Raw genomic sequence first — 23,562 nt, 5'->3', positions numbered from 1 at the left:
ATTGGCTGGTTATTATGAATAGACACAGTTTCACTCAGTGTTGTGCATGCATCACACATGATTGACACAACTAATATGTCATTATCATTATTTAATCTTCTATAGGATGATTCTTGAGCTGTATGAGTGAGTAAAAGTGATTTCCATACTAGTGTGACATCACATACTTACTTTATAACCGTAGAAAAGGTAATTTTCCTCAACTGTGGAACTTATTGGTACATGTATTGAAGGCACAACAACTCTCCTCTTTGACAGCTCATTGTTTGATCTTACAACAATGAAAAAACAACAAAGCACATGTCGTTCCCCGGTCGTATCAGTAATTTAACAGACTTTTAACCGTGTGTGTGCCGCAGCTTCATTCAACGTTAGCAGAGATAACAGTATGTTATAGATAGACAACAACTGGAGTGCTACATACAGCTGGGTCTTCGATGCAGCTTGGCTGGCTGGTTGGTTAGTTGGCTGAATTTGTAGCTGCATGGGTTTTTAATGTGACCTACATAGGGAGTGCTTGCTCTTCCTCTCCCAGTTACAGTTGACGTAAGCACCTCCATTCTCACAGGCGTCAGGCCCCCTATTATGTCATAATAACTCCTCCCTCCTTCCCCCCCAGTGTAGACACTTGTTTTTTCCTCTCTATTTTCCCTCCCTTATTGGTTGGAAATGAATGCAAACTGTGCGGTAATGTGGGGGTGGAACCCTTTCAGTTACCATGTAACAGGAAAAAAAGGACTCCCTTGGGTTTTCACAACAGTGTTTGGAAGAAAAAAAAAGTTTTTGATCAAAGGTGCCATTGCTTATTTTTCTTTTGATTCCCTATATTTTCATACATAACCCTTACTACCTACACATGGTGACATTAATTTCCTCCACCCGGCTTTTGCAATAGAATATATTTCATTTTGTCCTGTCAATTCTGTCCTGTCACACTTCTAGAAGGCCAGCAGAACAGTAATGAACTGGATACAGTTTCCATGACACTGCTTGTGTGCCACCAACTGACGCTTGCAGCTAAATATTTTGATTTTTCTATTTCTGTTTTAGTTTGTTGGAGACAGATGCAGCCCTCGCTTCACCAGAGATAATAGAATAGTTTGCACGGTGGATTGATAAATAGATCAATACCTTAAATCAATAAAATGAGATTCGCCTGTACTTTTCTGGCCAAAGATCACTAATTAATTTGCAGGAATGTACTCAACAGCTTAATGTTATTTGCATAAAAAGACAAACTTACACAATGTAACGGTGATTAAAACTCATGATAATATATAATATATTCCCAGCTGGTAATATTAATGACCAGGTTTAGTCCAGTGTGATCTGTAGTCACAACGATTGATTTTGACCACATAATGAATATTACATCTGTAAACACACACACACACACACACACACACACAAACAGAGTACAAAAGAGTAGAAGCTGTAAAAGACGTGCCTGCAGCACAATGTTCCTCGTCCTGCTGTTAAACTGCTGCTCAGAGCATGTGAAGACCGAAATGGAGTGAAGCATGATAGACATGAGAAGCAAAGGAAGACGGACCTTTGATGCTCATTTCTGTGGGTGTGTGTGACAGGCAGGAGGGGAGAGCAGGGACATTAACTCCCCCTTTTAACTCAGCATGCTGCTTTTTGACCTTTAGATGTGGGGTTTTTGAACTCGCTATACTTGAACCTTCCATGTATGGAGCTTTGGCCAGGGGGTTGTCTGACGTAATTTGGTCTTACCTTTGTTTAGAAAAATGTCATCTCTTCTTTTTCCCTGACCTGGATTCATTCTTCTCGTTGGATTGTTCCCAATGTTTCCTGCAAATCATTACCGTGTAAAAAATGGCCTGGATATGAAAAGCATTAGCAGGTGCTTTGACCTAAAAGGTTGCCGAGGAGTATTAAATTATGAGATAATTCAGAGACTTTGTCTTTTGTCCCCATGGCAATTTGGGAAATCTTATCTTAGGTAATGGAAAATAGGCATGATATCTCACTCAAAAGTTAAGCTATTTCTTGATTCCAAGACATTTATCCAATAATTGCATTTTAAAATCGTCATGTTTCCCATAGCAATGTGTAGAATATTGAATTATGTTTCTGAGTCACTGTACAAATCAATTTCTAGGCGGATGTTGTTATTCGAAGCAAGACGGTGACATGTCAATGTGGACAAAATTAAGTGAGACTGGAAAACGCTTTTCACTTTCTGATTTCCACAGACTCTGTTTTTGTCAAATCTGCATTTATTTGTGTATTTATAGAAGCACAGGAAGTATGCATGTTGCAAGATGGATATTTCTCAACCACTCTTGATCTTTTCTCCTCTTACTGCGCTCCAACTCAGATCAAAGCACACAAGGAATGGGTTCTTACACAGGCTTCCATCACGGATGATGAGGAAGCAGGCAGCAGCAACCACTTATCTTAACTCTGCCACAGAAAGGAAATGCTCCCCAGTTCCCCGTTTTCCCCATTGATCAGCGAGCAAAACAGACTCCATCAAGGCTCCGGATGATAGGGGGGATCATTAAGGAGTAGAGCGATGGGGAGGAAAGGTTCGCCAGGCTCCAGTAAAGTGGGTTGGAGGGAAGGATCCCTGGAGTTTAAACTCCCCACTGGTGTAGCTCGTCAACCCGCTCTGATCAGTGTAACAACCAGATGTGTGATGGTGGATTTACGTGTCAGTGGAGAGGCACAGGAAAACCACTTGAAATGGGAAAAGGTGATAACATTTTTACAGACACTCACTTTTGAACGGTTGGGTTGCCCAATTTATCAACACATCTTCTGCTTCCACCCCAATAGCGTGGACGTGCGATGGACTTTTGTGCTCAATGCGTTTGTGCTCAGCGTTGAAAATAGGAGAATAATCCCTTCCCGCAGGCACCGTGTCCCAGATATTTGGAATAATATACTGAACACAAATTCAGAAATTTGTTCCATGAAGTGAATTAAGTGATTATTTTAAGTGAAACATCTAAAAAATAAAATGGAAATAACTTAATATTCTCACACTAAGGTAACCAAGGTGACTTTGACCTTAACTGCTCTGCCCTTAATTGATTGCTATCGCCTGTTTGCATTATGCATCCAGTATATAATATATATAATGGGTGTTTGTTTAGCATGGGGCGTAGGGGGGGAGCTACAGGTTACTATGTGACATTGATGAGCCATTAACCCAATCCTCCCTTTAGTGCAAACGCTGACTCCTCGGATGGTGTGTCAGCTGTGTGCATTAGAGAGAGAGAGAGAGAGAGAGAGAGTGATCTATGGGGATACATCATTAATTCCACTGTGATTGACAGACTCCATTACATAGCTGAGGGGAGGATCCAGCAGAGGGAAGCAGATGAAGCTTGTGCCTTTGAGCTGCGCTTACTCCATGAAGGAAACTCAATCGCCCCCCCCCCCCTCCAAAAAAACAACTTTGTATTATTAGAGCATTATCACCTGCATCACTCTTCTCTTTCCGTGAAAATCCAATAAACAGAAGGGAAAAAATGAGCAGGCGGCTAACGGGATACGATGAGCTGAAGGGAGATGCAGTGATGAAAGCAAATTCAATGAGACAAAATGAGTTGAGGGGGGGAGAGGAAGAAAGAAAAAAAAGGAGCGGAAGGAGAGATGCATGGAGGGATTGGCGCGGGGAGGAGAGTGGATGCTGTACCCCCAGATGCCATGGCTCAGATCCGGTCCCTGACTCACTGTGAGCAGATGGTTTCTATGGTGCATGCTCGCACACAGATATGCACAAAGGCACACACACACTCACGCACACAAACACACACACACACAATAGAGAAGCAAATTAGTGGGTGAGGAGAGAAAAAATTAACATGGAAGCTAACTGGTAAACTCCCAGTATTTTATCCAGGTTAATTGATGGTCGAGACTGAAACAAGTATGTGAAAAGAGGAGCATCACAATCAGTAAATGTAAAGACTAATACTGAAAGGAAAGCTGTCATGTCCTTTTTATCAAACATTTCCTTGTTTTTGATGCACTGCCCTTTGTGCCAAAGAAATTTGGGACTTGTGCATCACGATTGAGTAAAAGAAGTTAGAAGTTAATGTTTAAAATCCGTCATACTTATGATGCCGCTCGATGAGTTTACTGGTCTAACGTGAAGGAGCATCTCTCTGTTGTTGACCATGCGACACGCCTCCCTTTGGTGAGGCTGAACCTTTAATCTCCGGACCTCTCCGGGTCTTCCTGGCAGAAGACTGGAGTCCTGTGGATGCTTCTGTCGGCCGTTATCTAATCCATCTCACAGTCTGCAACCAAGCTCTCAGCATGAACATAACTTTGTTCTTCTTGGATGAAGCTTTAACCGTGTCAGTATTCTGAGTTAAAAAATGGAAATAATAAATAAAGAAATAATGAATCATGTGTTAATGAATCTAATGTAGTTGTGACCCACATCTTGACACTGATTGGCATGCAATTTCACAATTTAACAAGTAATGTATATTTTGTATTTGTTAAAAATGTAGACTTCTCGAGACAGGATGAGACTTTATACGGATTATGTGTGGCATACACTGTAAGCATTTCAAATATACGAAAGAGCACAGGGTGAGTGGAAGACGTAGTGTCCAGTGCTCCATGTATGACTGATGGGTGAACAGTTGCAGCTGGACAGTTTAAAGCAGATCAAATCAATGGCAGGAAGCAGCCATTAGTAAGCAGGACCAATCGTGGGCTCTGATGGAGACGGAACTTCACACTTAATTACACACTGTGTTTCATGGATTGAGCGTCGCTGAATGAAGCTGACGTCCGTCTGTGAGAACATGTAGTCTAATATAACTGGCACAAGGAAGGTCAGCCACTAAAATCCACCACAATAATACAGTACGAGAGCTCTATATCTATTTGACCTAATTTAACATGTCTCTGTGTGGGATTGTAGTATTGTCATTGTTTACGCTGTTTGACTTACAACCACTTACGTACAAGTGGAGTGTGATCAAATGAAGCACCAGGAAATCCATTGTTACAAAATTGCAAATATGTCACCTCCACAAATCCTCCAAGAGACCAGGACAAGAGGACATTAATAAGAGAGGAGACAAAGAGACCAAAGAGAAGCCTGAAGGTCCTGGAGAGGTCCACACAGGAGTATCTCTTCGTAGGACCACTTTATAAAAGAAATTACTTATAAAGGGAAAAACATAAGAGAAAAAAAGCTGTTTCTGATTCTCAGCATGACTTTTGCTGAACACCAAAGGTGTTTTTCATTCCTGTACCTTCTCCGTCCCTCACATCCGATCCACCACCAGCTTGTCAGCTGTCTGCTAAATATACAATGAGCCCATTCGTCCCAGATTCTGCTGTTTTTTCAAAGCATACAGTGACATTTTAAGTGTTTATTTCCCAGGGGCTTTACATTTCTGTAGAATAGCCATTTGTTTGGCATGTCAGCACTGCAGCCTGTGCAGTGGCTCCGGTTTACATTGGTTGTGCTTGAACTGAACCGAGATGAATTCCTTTAGGACAGGTCATTTTGCCGTTATTTGGCAGAATGTGAGTGTGCTGATTTAGCTGGGGAGCACATAATGAAACACCTGCAGTGTTTGAACCTAACCATTTTAAAATCAAAACAAACTTGTGCATGCAGCTACATTGCCATTTTTTCCTCGTACCCGACCCATACGATTCTGTGTATAGACGCAGATTCAAGCGTCAGCTTTATTAAACTGTGTTTTTCTTGCTGTACGGTGCAATCTTCTCCAGTAAAAAGGCTTCCCACTGAGTCAAGTCTTCATAAAACGCCCGGCTGGTCACTGGCTCCTCTTTGTCAGTCTTTTTATATCCTCTTGTTTGCTTCTTCCTTATCCCATTCTGCTCGCGTCTTCCTCTGTTATCCGTTATCGGTGTGGCATTTTGTCAATCAGTGATGCATATCAGCTTGCTTTCACCATCAATGAAACACATCCCTTCCTCTCTAAGCCCCTGAATGAATGCTTTTTTATCATTCACAGCATTCTGCGTCTGGCAACCGGTCGCCATCATTCGCTCTTCCTTTATTTATTCAGTACATAGTGTATTTGACCCTTGACCTATCTGATGAGCTCGTCTTCGTTCATATCAACCACCAAATTCTTCTGTCAATTCAGAAAACGGAGCACCTGTCAAAGCATCAGATCACATTTCTTTTTTACAACTGCAGTTTTTTTTTAGATCCAATGAACCGATGGAAGTTTTCCAAGTAATTGCTGAGCAAAGTAACAACAGAGCAGTTCTCTGTGATCGTAAAAGGTCTGGCCAGATGCCACTACTTTTGCCCTTGACTTGTTCATGACGAGGAAACACTATAAACAGATTTAAGAACCCCGAGTAAAACTAATACAGAGGATAAAATGGGTAAAAGTGGGTCCGTAGATGAGAAAATAGACCGAGGCAGGCAGAGGATGGACTCGAATCACAAGGCTCCTCTGGATTATACACGGTTGAGGAAAACATGTGAGAGTGCAAAACAAGAGACTGGCTGTAACATTTATTATTCCCTATTTAAATCAACACTGCACCTGTAACGGAGACACCGTCATCAACACCAGACATCATCACTCCTCCCACTCGTTCTCAATCCCCTGAATTCTAATCACCATCACCTGTTCTCACCACCTGCACGTCATCATCCCGCATCACCAGATCCCTTCATAAACCACACACCTTCACTCTGCCAGTTGTCTCGTCTCGTCGTAGTAACGCCGATAAATACGTACCGGACTCCAAACGGACTACTCGCCGGCAACTCGATTACGGAGCTTTCTGTGTTTGAAATAAAACCTCTGGTACCTCACCTGTTCGTCTCCTTCTGCTTTGTGATAGCACCAGCGCTGCTTCACTTGTTTTTTTCTTTATCAAGAATTATTCAGCATGTTCTGTTAATGACCACTGTGTATGTTCACCGGTTGTTGTTTTCTTAGGATGAAAGTTACGGTCTGCTGGGTTAAACATTAGCTGCTGATATTCTTTGCAATCCACTTAATGTGTAAAGTTTATACTCGCTGTTTAACACAATATTGGTCAAATACAGCAGATATTGGAGGAAGCAAATAAAGCAAGGTTTAAAACAAGCTTGGGGGTATTTCCAGACTTTGGTCACCGAAACAAAGCTGACCAATGAAAATATACGAATAGGTAACATGGTTTATTATAATCCCTGTTGCCCGAGGGACTGGGCTGGAAACAAAAGAAAATGCAGACCAAAAGCAACCGCTGCTATCATATTTCTCTTGGCTAATTGGGACATTTCTGAGGTTCTGAGGCAGAGAGATTATTGTGTCTTAATGAACAATCTCCTGGCTTCTTTACAAGCAGCTTCGTATCGAACTGTTCATCCCGTCTTGTCACATGAAGGAGGCGAGAAGTGCAGGCGATCCCTTATGTCACTATTGATCGGGTAGATGAGCCTGATAAACGCAGCGTGTGAGTGTGTGAATCCCTCCGCTCGTCACTTAATAGATTCTAGCCGCGGTGTAAGCCAGGATGGGCGATGATCAGTGCGCTGATGTGTAAGTGTGCATTGTATTCTCCTCTCTCTCTCTCTCTCTCTCTCTCTCTCTCTCTCTCATGTGGAAGTGGTCCTGTGTAAAACACTTGTGTTTGTGGAGAATGAGGCCGGCAGTCGCAGGTTAACAAAAGGAGGATTGAGACCAACAGCAGCGCGACCCAGAGGTTACAAACCATTTCTCAGTCCAGTGAACCTGAATTCAGACACAGCGCAGCACCATCAGACTGCACAAACATCAATGTGTGATTCTATAAAGCACGAAGGAGCAATCGAGATACGGCCCTTCAGAAAGGGAACTTTGTATTAACGAGAGAAAGAAAAAAAAAAAGATTGACTGTAAACAAACAACTGTGTGTTTTCCAGGTCCGAGTGTGAGTGAGGATCCTCCCCCTCACAGAGTGACCACCGACCCTCCGCCGATCGATCACCACCGAGGGGCACCTAGTCGCAGCAGCGGCCTCCAGCCGCCCTCCACCCCGGCTCTGCCGCGGCGCTACCTGCCCGCCCAGCCGAGGAGTTCCCCCGGAGGTCCGTCCAACATTTCACTGGAGAACAGTGCGCGTGTCTTGTTTCAGCTGCGCCACAATCGATCTATCTAGTCTAAGTGTGGGGATTGTGTGGGGACTCATTACCACGTGGACTACATTCAGTTAAAGTGTCTATTTCAGGGTTGTAAAGGGACTATGGCGTGTGTTCATAAGTGGAGCGGGGCAAGGAACTCACCCCGATATGCAAATACAGTCTGAGCGTCACGCATGTTATAGAGAGAGAGAGAGAGAGAGAGAGAGAGAGAGAGAGAGAAGCCATTTTCCACCATGAACAGATTGTGTCCTACTGTCACACGCTGTTGTCACATTTGGTGAACAATTTAATGAGCTGCAAACCAGACAGAATTTATTACGTGTGTTCTGGGGTTCTGAAGCTGAAGCGTATTGTGTGTGAGTTGCAAACAACAGGTTTTATAGTCAGCACATCAAACGTTGTATGTTCTAGAAACCAAGAATGTCACAGGGGAAAAACACAACAGGACAGGAGGTGCTGAAAACCACTAACTTAACAATTGGCCATTTAACTTATAATAATAATAACTAACATAACGTGCTGAATGGTGATCGAGATATCCAAGAGTGGAATTGCCTTTTTTTTTTCTGGCTCACACAACCCTGCCATCTTTGCTCTAGTGTTGCTCTAGTGCAGAAAATCCCATAGCCTCAGATGTCTTTTCCTGATATCTGATATCTGCACATACGTCAACATGTGTCAACAAAAACATCCGTTGTGTTCAGGTCCCGAAAGCTTTAAACGAAAACCACCTGAGCCCAAAACAGGTCACAACAAGTACCTGCTAACAGCATGCTAAACATGTTTAACCAAGAAACATCTTGTTTATTATAACGACATGAACATTATCCAGTTGGTTTTCATCCATACTGCAGAAGGATCTGCAAATCTATTAGGCTTTTAAAGGGTTTTGTTAAATGCTCAAGTACAAGTCCAAGAGTCATGCTGGGTTTTAGTAACAATACAGTGCCATGACAGTGTGTGTGTGTGTGTGTGTGTGTGTGCATGAGTCTGGGGTTCACTTGGCGGTAATGAGTCACTTTTAGAGCTACATTTGCATGACCACGCTAACACGTGCATGGTGAACACTCCCACACACACACACACACACACACTGCAGGCCTGAAGTATCTCTCCAGGGTTATTTGGGGGATTTGTTCAGGATCAGAGGCTTCTCTCCCATTACAGGTCTAATTACTTCATTTCCAAGGCCCCTCTCCATCTCTCCTCTCTGCTTCACAACAGATTCCCCGCTAGTCTCCTGAAATCTATTTCTCTGTCCACTATTAATCTGTTTTGTTTTTCATCTCACATTTATTTATTTTTTCCTGGTTGAGGCGTCCCACATTTATTGCTTTAAATCCAGCTACTTGCTCTACTCCCACACACTCCACCTACTCTGCGACAGAGTTCGGGAACGTCTCGTCTGTCGCAGTGAGTGGGGAGGTGATGTGCACATCTTGTGAGTGTGCTCTGCTTCTCTTTGACCCGGGGTCCCTTGGGACACACTTATAAAACGCAGCAGGGGTTGAGATAGCTGGAGATGAAAGCAAACGAGATTGAATAAAATTTGGAGTGGGGGAGAAAAAAAAAATGAGCAATGAAATGGAAAAGAGAGGGAAAATTGGGCTGGTAAAAGCTGAAAGGTTTGGCGCATCTGTGTACATGTCAAAGGAGGTTTGATTGACGTGATGTGGTAGAAATAGCAGGGAGCTTCCTAACGTGTTACTGTTACATTGTTGTTTATAATATCTTCTGTTTGAAAGTAAGCCCCGCTCATTGGTTGTAACGGTGTTGATTGACAGTCGGCAGGAAGGAGTTTCAACGGATCTCAGATGTCACACATTCCCTCCCCTCCTCCCCAAAGAGGCTAGCGGTGGTTCCGCCGAAACCTCAGTCCTCGGGTGAGTCGTTCCTCTTGTTAATGAAAAAGTATTACGCGAAATGCAAAAATGTAAAATTGTGGCTTGAAATCCTTCCCGTCCAGACAATCTGATCGTCTCTCCAGACCTTTCAAAAAAGAATCCTTGCATTTATCACCTCTTCTTAAACCACCTACACTGAGAAGCAGCTTCAAATATCTTTGACTTGCTCCATGCCGCCTGGACCTTTCTTCCTCGTTGCTCTACAGTGGTAAAATCATTTCACTCACAGGACTCAGAGGGGCTACACGTCTTTCCGCGCAGAGATGACACACACCACCTCAGGCTCTCACTTCACTGAGCACTACAGTTTGGGTGTTACTGTGTTTTTTGCAGCATAATTTGCTGCAGTTTGTTACAGTCCAAAAAGCATTCTCTCTGCTTCTCAGCACTGTAGCTTTTCGGTTATTTACTGGGACCGGCACATATCAAAGGTTGGCTGCTCCCTCTTGAAGCTGCATGTCAGCATGTTGAAATAAAAATAAAATGTACATCAATAACCCTTTAATAACTCCTTGTCTAGGACCCTCATAAACATTCCGACACTACAGTGGACCACCACGGGACTCAACCAAGTGTGGAACAGATTTTTATCAATTAATTTCAACTGAAAAGAAAAGACTATTTTTTTTCTCTAATTTTATCCTGTCCATTTTTCGGTTGTTCTTTGCAGTTTACCGAAAAGTATTGACATTTGGGAACTTTAAAAAATGTGCCCAGTTAGTGAGTGGATGGCAACATTTGCTGTTGGTTAGAAAGGTCAACACAAGCCCCAGCAGTGTTTCCCACAGACCGCAGTTTCTCCTCATTGTTTCATGCATTTTTATTCCTCCTCCATCAACCCCTCTGCCTTCGTCTGCATTATACCTTTGCACTGTGTCAAATAAACTCTTTAACCTTTCAGGTAAACCCACGGATATCTTAGTGTGTGTGTCTGCGTTTATGTGTGCGCCTGCAAAAGAGGGAGACATGATTTACATAAGACTTCTAGAAATTGTTCTTATCAGTGAACTACCTTCAAGGCAAATACGCCGATGAAGATGCAGTATTGATACATTTGCCGACATTTTCAAAGCAAAGCCTGTTTTATTAGATTCCCGTAAATGGTATGTTTAGTTTCTTACATTTTCAAAAAGAAATGACACATTTTAGTTTTTACATATTTAAATACAAATGTGTTTGAAATGTTCCTAAAACGCCTAACTTCACATTAACATTCCTTGAGGTACTTTGCCCTCCTCTGAATCCTTTGTGTCTCTCCTCTCCTCTCCCCTTTGCCCTTGGCCCGTAGCGCTCCCCTCATTTTATCTCCCTCTAACCTCGATTTCTCCCATTACCTGGGACCCTGCACCTAAAGCCCAGCCTCCCGTTGTCATGGAGACGATTCTTTGTCCATCAGTAGGCCTTAATTATACGGTTTAAGAAGGCGATTTGGAGCTGGAGTGATTTTGTCGCTGTGTGCGCTGACATACACAGGCTCGTTTTTTTTTCAGTTTGTGTGAACGCATGTGGCCAGTAAATATATAAAAAAGGTTTTGTCTATCCGCATCTGTGCTCGGATGCTGTGCATCTCCACAGGCTGGTGTCCGCTCACACACCGTGACAAGGTGACTCGCACAGAGGTTAATGGGCCCGCCTGTATGTCAACTGCAGCTTAATGCTTTCTGCACCCTCCGAGGGAAAATGTCTTCCACGTGTTTGTGTTTGAACGGCCTTTTGACTACCTCAACCGCTAATGGCCTATACTTGATGTGTCCAATGTTTTCACACAAAAATACACACACATGGTACACTCTAGTCTATGTTTTATTGCTCTCTGCAGCTCAATCATTTCTTGAAAATGATGACATTCTTTATGGGATTTGGTGGTCCATCATTAGGAACACCGAACTGGCTTCCGCTGTAGAAAAGATTCAATTAACTGACTATCATTTATCATGTGAGCAGTGTCATTAGCAATAGGTTAGGTCAAATATCCCTTTCCATACTCTACATTTATTTCATATAAAGATGTGTCCTACTTAGATTAAATAATTGGTACATGACTAATTAATGCCATATGGGAGATGTATATATGTATCATATTCTGTATGTGTAATTTCATAATTTGTACGCGATTCAAAGTGTTTCTAAATCAATTTTTTTTTTTTGTCTCTCTCCATACAGTCCAGTGTGGGCAGCGGCCAGCGGCAGCAGTGCGGGGGTCAGCTCCCCAGGGGTCCCCTCCCCGTGTGGCCCCCCTGAGGCTGCAGCAGGAACAGCAGGAGAGCCTGCAAAGGGAGAAAGAGGAGGCTCAGCGGAATGAGCGAGCGAGGCAAGCTGAGGAGAGAGAAAAAAATGAGCTGAGGGACGAGGTGAGTTGCGAAGAAAATCTGCAGCACCGATTGCAGTTTGCAATATTGCATTCTATTTTATTCTTTGTCACTTAGGTGCAGAGGCTGCAAGGACACTGTGAGCAGCAGGAGAGGCAGCTCGGGGCCCTAAGAGAAGAATTGAAAAAGACTTCCTTGGGTCTAGAAGCCTTTATTATCACCACTCAGCACTACTGCCTCAAGGTAGCCAGCTTGAATAATACAGTATGCAAAGGAATATGTCATATATCATAATTAGGCTTATGTAATTGTTTTCCAACAATCCTATCTCCTACTGTGAGGAATGGTGTGAAGGTTAATCTATGATCCTTTGGAGAAAGGAAGAAAGGTTACTTAGCGCCTGGACTGCAGAAAACATGCTCTCAGGCACATGAATTCTAGAGCCCATACAGTATTAAACATGTGAGGGGAGCTGAGATTCACCTCATGGTCCTTCAATGAGCCAGAGTGAGAAGGGTCCTCCAGAGTTCAGTGTGTCACTGTGCTGCTTTCACCCAGCTCTCGGTGTCTTATGGAAGGATTTCGGCTGTAAGGTGCGATAGCTCTAACACTGATGCTACTGTCGACCTTGTTCATGGTCGCTGTGTGTCTGAGTGCTACAATCACCAGCCCTGAGTGCAGATAAGGCCGGCTCTAAGACAAGAACACTTCCCGCGTCTGTCTACCTGTTGGACTGGGTTTGAGCTCCCTCTGCTGGCATGCACTGTGTAGATGTGGACTACAGTCATTAAGTCATTACAGACAATAGCATTTAGCTCAAAGCTGCTTCCTACATAAACAACAGTTAACAAGCTAGTGAATCTAGCTTTCACTGTTGTATTTTATAAATACTACTACATGATGATAAAATGCTGTGTATTATTATTTTCAGAATAACACTTCAAAGGAAAATCAAAGGAAATTGTCGATGGCAATGCTAAAGATCAGAGAGGAAATGGGTGAGTGATCACCAACATTCGAATGTGCAAATGAAAACACCTCATCGATCCCATCAGGACATTTTCAACAAGTAGAGTAGATTGTTAATTAATAGATCATACTCTCCATAAAATGAATTACATATTATCAACACCTCCTTTAAATCTAAAATGAATGAAACCCTGCAAGTGCAGTCAAATGTTTGCCCTCTCTGAGATAACAAGACACACTCGCCGTCATGCGCAGCATTGAACTCAGCGCAGTGGGAGAGGCTCCGCTGGGAGAAGACGGCGCTGGAGGAGGCGTTCCAACGAGAGCTGCAGGAGCTCCAGCAGCAGCAGGAGGAAGAGCTGGCTGCCGTGGAGGATGTGCTCAGGAAGTGTCACTCGGCAGAGGCGGACCACCTGAAGGAGGAGCACCGGTCGGAGATGGAGGAGCTGAGGACTCAGCAACAGGAACAGGTGGAGGAAACAAACGGCATCATGGGAGATGTGTAAAATCATGTCCGCTCTGACCTTGTTTCACATGAGTCGCATTGTCAAGGCGTTAAAGTGTCTTTTGAATGTGTTTGTGTGTTAGATGGAGGAGATGACAGTCAACCAGCGGGCAGCCATTCAGGAGCTCAGAGACATGCATAACATTACCATGGCAACGCTGCATGAGGAGCACGCCCGTACAATGAGAGGTGTGATTTTCGACCTTGGTTAAGAAAAAATAGAAACGCAATTTGAAACAACATAAAAACTGCTCTTCCATTCTTTCCATGTATCTGCGCGTAGACATAAGGAAAGCTCATGAGCAACAGAAGAGGCTTCTAGAGGAAGAGTTTGAGAAACTCAGGCTTTCTCTACAGGTATGTTGCGTTAAAATCAAACGGTTGATGCACACGGATATGTACTGAGACCATGTATGCCGCTGTGTTTGGTTGTGCCGATGCTTGTTCAGGATCAGGTGGACACCCTCACGTTTCAAAACCAGAGCCTGAGGGACAGAGCCAAACGATTTGAGGAGGCTCTGAGGAGGAGCACAGATGAACAGATCGTTGTGAGTTTGCTTACTCTCTCTAAGATAAACACACAGACACTCACAGACCATTCCCTAACTGTAATGTGGCTACGTGTGTCTGGAACAGGACGCTTTGGCTCCGTACCAGCACATCGAACAAGACCTGAAGAGCTTGAAGGAGGTTTTGGAAATGAAGAACCAGCAGATACACCAGCAGGAGAAGAAGATCTCGGATCTGGAGAAAGTGGTGGGCTCAAAACGGCCAACAGACAAACCCATGTTCACACTGGTCTGGATACGCATGTTGGTCAGTGTTTGTGGTGAATGAATATCACATTGTTGCTGTGCTTGTATTTTCAGGCCCAAAAGAACGTGTTCCTCGAGGAGAAGGTCCAGGTCCTGCAGCAGCAGAATGAAAATCTGAGGGCTCGTATTGAAAATAACCTTGTGATGTCCAGGTAAGACGCATTCAATCTCTACTTCTTAAACCCCTGGATATGAACTGTCGCTTCATGCTAAGTGCATCTTCCTCCGTCTCGTTCCTGCAGGCAACTGTCCGAGGAGAACGCCAACCTCCACGACTCAGTCGAGAAGGAGAGCACTGAGAAGAAGCGGCTGAGCCGCAACAACGATGAGCTCCTCTGGCGTCTGCAGACCAGCCCCCTCGTGTCCCCCGCCTCCTCGCCGCTCCACCGCTCCTTCTCCACCTCCCCGGCGCCCTCGTCTCCATTCTTCTCCTCCTCACCTGTGGCCTGCTGTGACTCCCCCACCCACTGCCACGGCTGTCTCCAGCAGGCTCAATACTGCTCCCCTTCCCACAGAGCCGCCACCAATCAGAACCTCTCCCCTGGACCCGGCACGCCGACTCACAGAGCAGCAAGCAATCCCAACTGCTCCCCCGGCCCGGCCACGCCCACTCACAGGGCGACAGCCAATCGCTGCAACGCAGCCGCGCCGCTCGGCTCTTTTCAGAGATAAGCTCACATCTCTCTCTCTCTCTCTCTCTCTCTCTGCCTCCCTTTTATTTTCTTATCTGGCTCTTTCTCCTTTATTTGAATAATTCTCTTCCTTCCTTTTTTTTTAATGCGAATGCCCGTGAAACACATGTTGAAGAACAACGAGGGACTGTAGTCCCGGGGACAGGAGGTTGATCTGGGAGCTTTTACAGCAGGTGGAAACAAAGTTAAAAGCTAAATGCTGGAATGGAAAATGGATTCTCTGTCCCCAAACCCAACTTGTATAATGCAAACTGTAGAAACTGTATGATGGTGTCGACTTGTAGTGAAAGCTCCCTGCATGAGTAGTCATGAGCCCCGCACCGACCGAAACAATACAAGTGGAAAAGTAGCACACTTTGGAGCTCAGAAAACGCCCGCGTTGTCGATAAAATAAGATGTAGAAGCTCTCTGGATAGGATCAGTTTCTTCATTTTTTTGTTTTTTCATCTGGAATAAAAGCCCAACAAAGCGCCTTATACTGGACCAGCCGTCTCAGCAGCAGAGAACAACAAACATTCTCTGTTTTTTTAAAAGGACTTTGGATGAAGAATCCATTCTTTAAATCATGTGAATGCTGTTTTCCAGTCACCCCGAGGTGTGTTCAACATTTTGTAATCGGTTGTCTGCTGATAGTTGTACTCGTGTGGGACGGCCCAACCTGGAACACAGGCCGTCCGGAGGAGTTAATGGTCACACCTTTGCCAGGTCTTCCTCCAGCATATCGGCACACAATGAGTTGCTCTCTTCACTTTTGGGATCCCTCAGGTCAACTGTGTCTGCCATTTTGAATTTACCTCAGCGGGATCGTGCGGTGTGTGTGTGTGCGTCTGTGTGCGTGTGTGTGTGTGTGTGTGTGTGGGGTTCAACAACAACAACTACAGTAACACACAACTAGCAGGGAGCTCAAAGCTGAGGGGGAAACCGCACAGGAAAGTGACTTTCTTTTAAAAATGAGATATTTCTATTCATTTTGATTTACATGTATTTTGCTGCTTAGCAAGCATGTTTTGTGGAAGTCTTCCAGTCTTAATGTGAAACGTATTATTGCTGTGGTATATTTTAATTTATAAATTTTGTGGTTTAAAGCTAAACTTTTGGTGGAACATATACGGTACCAAAGGGGGGAGGAGATATACTAACTTGTTGTCATCCCACAGACATACAATAGGTGGTGTTTGGGAGACTGCTTTGAAATGGCATACAAGCTACGTAGATCCAGCATATATGCAGGCTAACCACCGGTTGGCCTCTTTGTGACCGTTATAAAGTGTCGCCCTTCCTGAACACTTAATAACCTCTTCAGATTATTCTGGTTTCTTTATCTGATCAGCACTTATATTTCCAGTATATAACGTTTAAGGTTTTTGGAAGCTATACTTCATTCTCATCGTGCACAAATATATCATTCAGGGAGTTATTTTCTAAATTTAGATTATAAATACATGTTTTTTCTCTTTTTGTATTGCTTCTCTACAGAACAATAAACACTAAAAATATTTTTCCTCTTATATGTAATACAAAAGAGAAACGTACCTTTGGTATAGAGAGATTCGTATTATTTTATAGCATACGGTTTGTCATAGCTGCTTCCTGTATTGTACTCTACTGACAAAACCTACCCTCAGGATCCGTAATCTTGGCTTTTTCAATGTAATTACACAGTGTAATCTCAGTGATCCACCCACACATTAACAAACAAAACTGTTGAGACTTCTCGCAAAATGAGCTGCTGTAAAGAAACCAATAATGCCAGTGACAAAGGATGTGGGTAAGTGTGTGTCGGCACACACAGCGCACTGCTGACGGGGTCATAGGTCGAGGTAACCAGACGTGTCTCTGTTAAGTTACAGGGTGAGTCAATGTCAAGTTTTACTAGCATGTAAATGATGACCTTTCTGGGTTGCTGGTTTTCCAGTAGAGTAATAGACTTGTAAGTAGATCTTTGATTGCCATACCAGCACTTTTGATGGCCGTGAAAAAGTAAAAAGGTTTTCATGGATCTTCCAGATTTTTGTAAGATATGTACACAGGGTAAACTGCTCCTTGAACAAAAGAATGTTAAATACAGCATAGGATTTGAGAAATGTATCTCCATTTACCGCTATTTTATACCTACACTAAGGATTTTTGAGACTGTCTTTGCATAATGACTAATTGTAAGAATATTGTAGTCACTGTTTGAATGTACACCAGTTTATGACCCTTCAGGCTCCTGCTAAAGGTCGCTTCATGTGCGAAGAAAAATAATAATTCTGCAAGGATGCAAAAAAAAATTGTTTACAAATGACAGCACAGTCCCAAATTTCTTCTTAAATTAATATTTGACTTTTGAATGGACTAAGATTTCTTAACAAAAACCCTTTTAATGTGTCCTGTGGACATCTGCGTCCCACTATGCGCGGAATGTCAAAAATGTAATGACGCCATTTTATACAAGTCATTCATGTGGTTTTGTCTGATATAGAAGGACATCTTGTATGACAGCTATGTAGCAGCCATATGTAGCATCTACTTGAGCCTCCCCACAAGAAACATGGGTCATTTATCCAACCCATTAGGGATGGAAAGGCCCATGTTCAGGTTTAAATGCTGATAAATATAATGCTGATATATATTGATGTGATGAATTTGAATTTGTGGAGGTAAGCTAGAGACAATATTCACTGGATATGTTTCTTCTGGCACTGATTGTAGGTTTGAATGTAAATACATTTACAAAATGGGTTGTGTCTTAGTGCATCAACAAAGTAATAGAAGCATGTTTTTCCTGTCTCTGATGTTTCTCGCGCTCCCTTTCTCTTCTTTCTCATCTCTGCATTTGTGATGGTCAACTAGTAACCATAGCGTAGAAGGCCCGAAGAAGGCGAGAAACCAGATAGTTCAACATGTAATGTATACAAAGTATGTCCATGCGTTTATTTGTACTTTTTGGGGAGAATATGGTATTAAAAAATATACAAGAAATTCACGTGCTGTCAACAGTCCACTCAAAGGTTTGCGGGTTTACTTTGTCTCGACAACATGTTGTGGATTGTGGTTTGGTTACCACAATCGACAACATGTTGTCTTTGGGGGTTTTGGTTACCACAATCAACAACATGTTCTATGACAGTGACTAAAGCACAAACTCATTTTCCATACATTATGTTATTCAAGGTTCAGTACAACAGATGCCTTATAAAATGTTTCTCAGAGATCAGATATTTTTAAACACTTCTCACAGTACATAACTCATTACAGTTTTTCTCCATTGCTTTGGCTCAATTCTTGAAACAGAAATTACATTCTCAAAGCTCTTAATGCATTTGGTAAAATAGCCTATATGGTTCAGCACAACTACATAGATCACCTTCAAAAGGTCATATCTCACCCAAAACAGTTAACTCAAGCTTCAAAACCAAATCATTTTCTCATACAAACAGTCAGTGCCCCCAAAATGAAAACTTCCTTCTCGATTGCTATGGCTCATCTATCTCTCGAAAAAACGACATTCTCAAAGCTTTAAATACATTTGCCAAAATAACCTAGATGGTTTAGCAAAACACTATGGCACACCTACAAAAGGTCATATCTCTCCCAAAACAGACAACTCATCAGTCACAACGAATTCCTTTTCTCATACAAACAGTCAGTGCCCCCAAAATGAAAAGTCCTTTTGTCATTGTTTAAACACTGCAGGTCAAAATGTTTAGTTGTTTTGTCACTATGGCAGAGGACCATTGAAATCCCTCATGTCCACCAGTCTTTGCCCAGTCCTTCATTGACAATGGTTACTGTACTGTTTTTTTGGTCTGGCTAACAGAAAAAAATAGGATTTTAGGGTAAGATTAGCCTCCAAGGTTTGACATCACACATTGCACTCATACTACTGGAAATTGTAATTGCAATTATCATTCACAAACATAAAATAACTTCCATACATCAGAGTAAAAAGAAAATATATACAGCATAGTATACTGTAAAATAAACACAGAAACAAAAAACAATGAAAATTATATGCGGCCTACAGTGCTGTAAATAAAGCTGGTTGAAGAATAAATAAAATAAAGTTCTAGTTTCACCTGACTGTCAATTGTTACTTCAATTCAATACTGTGAATTTATCAAATGTTCCAAGGGATTCATATATGGTATTCATGGTATTATGTTCTTGAGTAATTTTGACAATTGAACAGACTATTGTGCATGTGATGACTTATACAATGAAAATACGCTGAGACGTTTTGGAGCGAAAAACAATTAGACTGAGAATCAACAATCAGTTTAGATCAACAAGATCTATTCACTTGGAAATTGTGCTAAATGTAGGCTACATGTACTTAATCATTTGCAAATATGTACTGACACATTGAGATATGTACTTAGACATTTGCAATTTACCCAAATGAATGAGAAATTCAATTCTGTATTGAGAAATTGCCAAGTGGTTTGGAGGTTTGTCCATGTTGTTTTGAGAATGTCATTTCTGTTTCAAAAAATGAGCCAAACCAATGGAGAAAAACTGTAATGCATAATATGATATGAAATAGAAATGTGTTCTAGTTCTAACAAAATATGATGCGTAAGTTTCATAACAAACGTGGTTTAAAGCTACTCCACATCACATTGGGAGCAGGCCTTGATCCCGACTTGACTGTGTAAACCATAAAAATATTTCTATGATCCTTGAAATGTTAACCATACAACAACAGCATCATCTCGCGCCCTGAGAGTTTGTTTCAGAATTACACCCCAGTCCCCATCTGATTCAAGTTTGATTTGACAGCGACCTCGCAGGGTGAACAGACTGAGGTACTACTTCTTCATGAAGTGAGATATGATATCCATGGGCAGGGGGAAGATGATAGTGGAGTTCTTCTCCGCTGCAATGGTGCTGAGAGTCTGCAGGTAGCGCAGCTGCAAGCCCGACGGAGACTCTGAGATCACAATGGACGCCTCCTTCAGTGCACGAGACGCATTCATCTCGCCCTCCGCTGCGATGACCTACGCGTGGAGCGACGAAGGGACGTTACAGCGGCTCACGGTGACCGGCACAACAGCCCAACGACCCAAAATAACGTACATGCGGTGTTACAGTAAAAGTCACTGTGACTGCACATTTGGTTACGTCCGCACCTTGGCTCGGGCCTCTCGCGTAGCTTCCGCTTCGGCGGCCATGGCTCTCTGCAACTGCTGTGGCAGCTTCACATCTTTGATCTCCACACGCTCGACCTTGATGCCCCAGTTGTCCGTGGCTTCATCCAGGTTGGACTGCAAAAGGACAGAAAGAGGGAGAGCTCACACCCGCGGCCTCCATAACCACCCATTGGTGACACTCGCGCGTCTCTCTGTCCGATTAGAGAGGACAAGTGAAGGGGAGCGAGACTAGAAAGAAACCTCAGCAAACACACAAGGCTTATTTTTCCACGTTCCTGTACCTGCATGCTGTGAGCGATGCCCTCGCGGTCGGACAACAGCTCAGCCAGGTTCTTGGTCCCCAGGACATTTCTCAGGGTGGTTTGAGCCAGCAGACGGGTGGAGGAATCGGCATTGGACACGTTGGCCACTGAGGCGATGGGGTCACTGACCCGGAAGTACACCACTCCGTCCACGGAAACTGTAACTGAGTCCTTGGTCAAGATCTAGAGGAGTGACGCACGTGACAGTTTGTTGGTGAGTGCCCCGCCGGTTTTAACTCAAATCAATTCATCCGGTCGTTCCTATACCTCTTGGGGTGGGATGTCAAATGAAACGGTTCGCAGATCCACTTTCACAATTGAGTCAGTGCACGGCAAAATAAAGAAAATTCCTGCAGGTAAACAGATGGTTGGAACAAAAAAGAAAAGAGTCAACTTTAAATGACTAGATCCGTATCTGGAATTAACCCAATCCAAGATTTATTTGGCAAAATTGTTAATGACGTACCTGGTCCTTTGGCCTTCCTGTCGGTAATGCGTCCCAGTCTGAAGATGACAGCGCGCTCATACTCCTGAACAATCTGCAGGGAGAACACAGCACAAGCTCCAATCCCATTCAAAGTGTCAGCAAAGGAAACTGCGGCCTCTGCTATTCAATCCACTATGCTTTTGTTTTTCACTCACCTTCAGACAAAACCAGACGGTGATGGGGAAGAGGAGAAGGGTGAACATGCCAGAGAGTACGACTATGAACCAACCGACGCATCCCAAAGACCCGGTTTGTTCGGCTAGAGAGAGGGAGACAACAGTGTCAGTTAAACATAGTGGGAAGACCCTGAAACAAACATGAAGAGAGAGAGGGAGACTCCCAGGTAGAGCCAAGAATAAGATGGGAAGTTTGCATCCAAAATGCAAAAAATATCTCGTTCACGTGCATAATGAGGCACCCTGTAAATAGACAGGAGTTAAGGAACGTTTTCATTTATCAGCCGTTCCATTTTGCAATTATTACTGACATGAAATCTCATTAGAATCCGAATATAATGAATCAGTTTTTGAGGTTAAATCTAACATTAATACTGACATTTTACACAATGAGAGACTCTCGCATAAAGAGACACGGTGGGTAAACTGTAACAATGCTTGTGGTTGCATAGGCACAAGTGAGAGAAAGGTGCAGGTGTTGTTTTGGGACATTTTCCAACTATATACTTATTTCTTTCTGTGTATGTTGTGCAATAAAGCCGTTGCATGTCACAATACCTCAGCAGACTTTAGTATTACCGTCCTATGGTATTTAATATATTTTTATTTGTAATTTTCTTTTAATATATTTCAATTAAAGCAAAAGTATTTTCTGTTTCCTGGTCAAACCACAATGTGGTTTCCTGCTAAGGAAAATGTACCGTTGCACCACACAAATTATGTTTCTGTTTCATGCGATTAAATCTCTATATACTTTTTCAATGAAATTGTTTTAAAATATTGCTAAAACCTATTTGGACGAAAGAAATTGCAATCGGAACATGACACCAACTACGCCAACATAACGTGCATTCATGTAATTAAACAGCTGCAGAGAAACAAACACCTGAGTGAAAGAGGATGCACGTAAAAGATGTGTACATTGTCTCTACGACACAGAATCCTGTTCTACAGGCTTGTGATGCTTAAAAGGACTCGACGCGATATGAAAGTGAGCCATTATCAGCGGTCAAATAAAGGGACAATTACACAAAAGCCAACAGTGTGAAATGACAGCTCCTCGGTCCCCTGACTTCTCAGAGCGTGGATACAGACACGCACAAACACTCCGGGTCACATGCTTTGGTTATCTCAGCGACACGTGATTCGTATCTCTATGACGACGGACTTCTACTTTGCCCCTAGCCCCTTTAGCTGCAATCTACACAGGTGAGCTCCTGCGCATGCATCACACATAACACCCTTCTGCTCACACGTCAACGTACAATCAACCCGCATCTCATGTTTCATGGAAAAGTAAACATCTTTGTTGATGTACGCTTTAAATATTAATCATTACATACTTACTTAAGAAGCATTACAGGTCAGAAGAAAACACATGAAGCCAAATGTGGTCGAGCTTACATATTAAATCGTCTCTGCTCGTTCCTCTTCTCTTCTGGCTTTCCATCTGGTCCTCCATTTCCATGTGCTGGTTAGAAGTGAGAGGGGAAGCGTGTTGTGAGTCTGTTGAAGCGCATCTGAATGAGAGGGAGTCACCCAGCCTTTTAAAGCCGTGATGCTTATAACGTAGCTCAGAGAAGGTGTGGCTCTTAGTGCGAGATAATCATCAACAAATAAACTCAGAGCCTTTAGCATTGTTATTATACAATACAGAGCCAATTTCACAGGTTAAATAATGTTAACCTATTGTGTCTGTAACGTATTTAAATGTGCAGAAGCAGAAGTAAATCCTGTACTTTCCCTTCTTTCACTTCCAACTAGATTGAGGAACTATTATGTAAAACATTAAAATAACCCTTTTTAAAGAGAATCAGTGTTATCGATGGCTTGTGAACAATTTAATGTCGACAAGACCCGCCTCAAATCCATAGAAACAACCAAAGAAACAAACACTGAAAGGATAGGGGTTAGTCAAGAATTTTTCTACACTTGTTGTATAGGGGCTGTTTGTTATTTTTAAAAAGCAAGGTAAAGGTCTACATGGTGGAATTATTACTTACTGAAGTTATAGAAAAGAAATAAATGCATCAGAAGTAAGAAGAGTATGTTGATGGATAACCCAGGTGTGAGAATATGGCTAGAATGAAAGAAAATAAACTGAAGTAATGGAAAATGGAAACGCTGCAGTGAGATCCCGTGACTGGGTGTCGGGTTCCTGTGA

General features: G+C 42.8%; 2 protein-coding genes across 2 annotated transcripts in view; one reads left to right on the top strand and one right to left on the bottom strand.

Annotated features, from left to right (window-relative positions):
* mtus2a (microtubule associated tumor suppressor candidate 2a) overlaps positions 1-15,469 on the top strand; it is a 30,556-nt gene extending 15,087 nt beyond the window's left edge. Inside the window, exons 5-16 of the mRNA XM_037467014.2 lie at positions 7,886-8,050; positions 9,889-9,987; positions 12,172-12,359; positions 12,435-12,560; positions 13,249-13,315; positions 13,542-13,756; positions 13,875-13,980; positions 14,075-14,148; positions 14,241-14,339; positions 14,428-14,547; positions 14,661-14,758; positions 14,849-15,469. Of these exons, the coding sequence (XP_037322911.2) occupies positions 7,886-8,050; positions 9,889-9,987; positions 12,172-12,359; positions 12,435-12,560; positions 13,249-13,315; positions 13,542-13,756; positions 13,875-13,980; positions 14,075-14,148; positions 14,241-14,339; positions 14,428-14,547; positions 14,661-14,758; positions 14,849-15,278 (1,787 nt within the window). The 3' untranslated portion in view covers positions 15,279-15,469. The remainder of the gene's footprint in view (positions 1-7,885; positions 8,051-9,888; positions 9,988-12,171; positions 12,360-12,434; positions 12,561-13,248; positions 13,316-13,541; positions 13,757-13,874; positions 13,981-14,074; positions 14,149-14,240; positions 14,340-14,427; positions 14,548-14,660; positions 14,759-14,848) is intronic.
* Positions 15,470-15,494: 25 nt separating this feature from the next.
* stoml3b (stomatin (EPB72)-like 3b) lies at positions 15,495-23,117 on the bottom strand. The gene is made up of 7 exons (XM_037467018.2): positions 22,803-23,117; positions 21,378-21,481; positions 21,202-21,274; positions 21,003-21,085; positions 20,715-20,918; positions 20,413-20,547; positions 15,495-20,280 (listed from the first exon to the last, which is right to left on the bottom strand). Exons 1-7 carry the CDS (start codon positions 22,864-22,866, stop codon positions 20,092-20,094), a joined length of 852 nt encoding a protein of 283 aa, XP_037322915.1. The 5' UTR covers positions 22,867-23,117; the 3' UTR covers positions 15,495-20,091.
* Between the last annotated feature and the right edge of the window lie 445 nt (positions 23,118-23,562).

Source organism: Pungitius pungitius, chromosome 16 (genome assembly GCF_949316345.1).
Source record: "Pungitius pungitius chromosome 16, fPunPun2.1, whole genome shotgun sequence".
In the NCBI taxonomy this organism is placed as follows: Eukaryota; Metazoa; Chordata; class Actinopteri; order Perciformes; family Gasterosteidae; genus Pungitius; species Pungitius pungitius.
Note: the sequence above shows the minus strand (reverse complement) of the source record. Positions and strands in the feature narration are given on the sequence as shown.

Excerpts from the sequence above, each read along its gene's own strand:
- stoml3b (XM_037467018.2), bottom strand. The coding sequence starts at position 22,866 with ATGGAAATGGAGGACCAGATGGAAAGCCAGAAGAGAAGAGGAACGAGC. Across the intron at positions 21,086-21,201 it reads CAGGAAGGCCAAAGGACCAG|GAATTTTCTTTATTTTGCCG; the intron begins GTACGTCATTAA and ends GTTTACCTGCAG. Across the intron at positions 20,548-20,714 it reads GCATCGCTCACAGCATGCAG|TCCAACCTGGATGAAGCCAC; the intron begins GTACAGGAACGT and ends GTCCTTTTGCAG.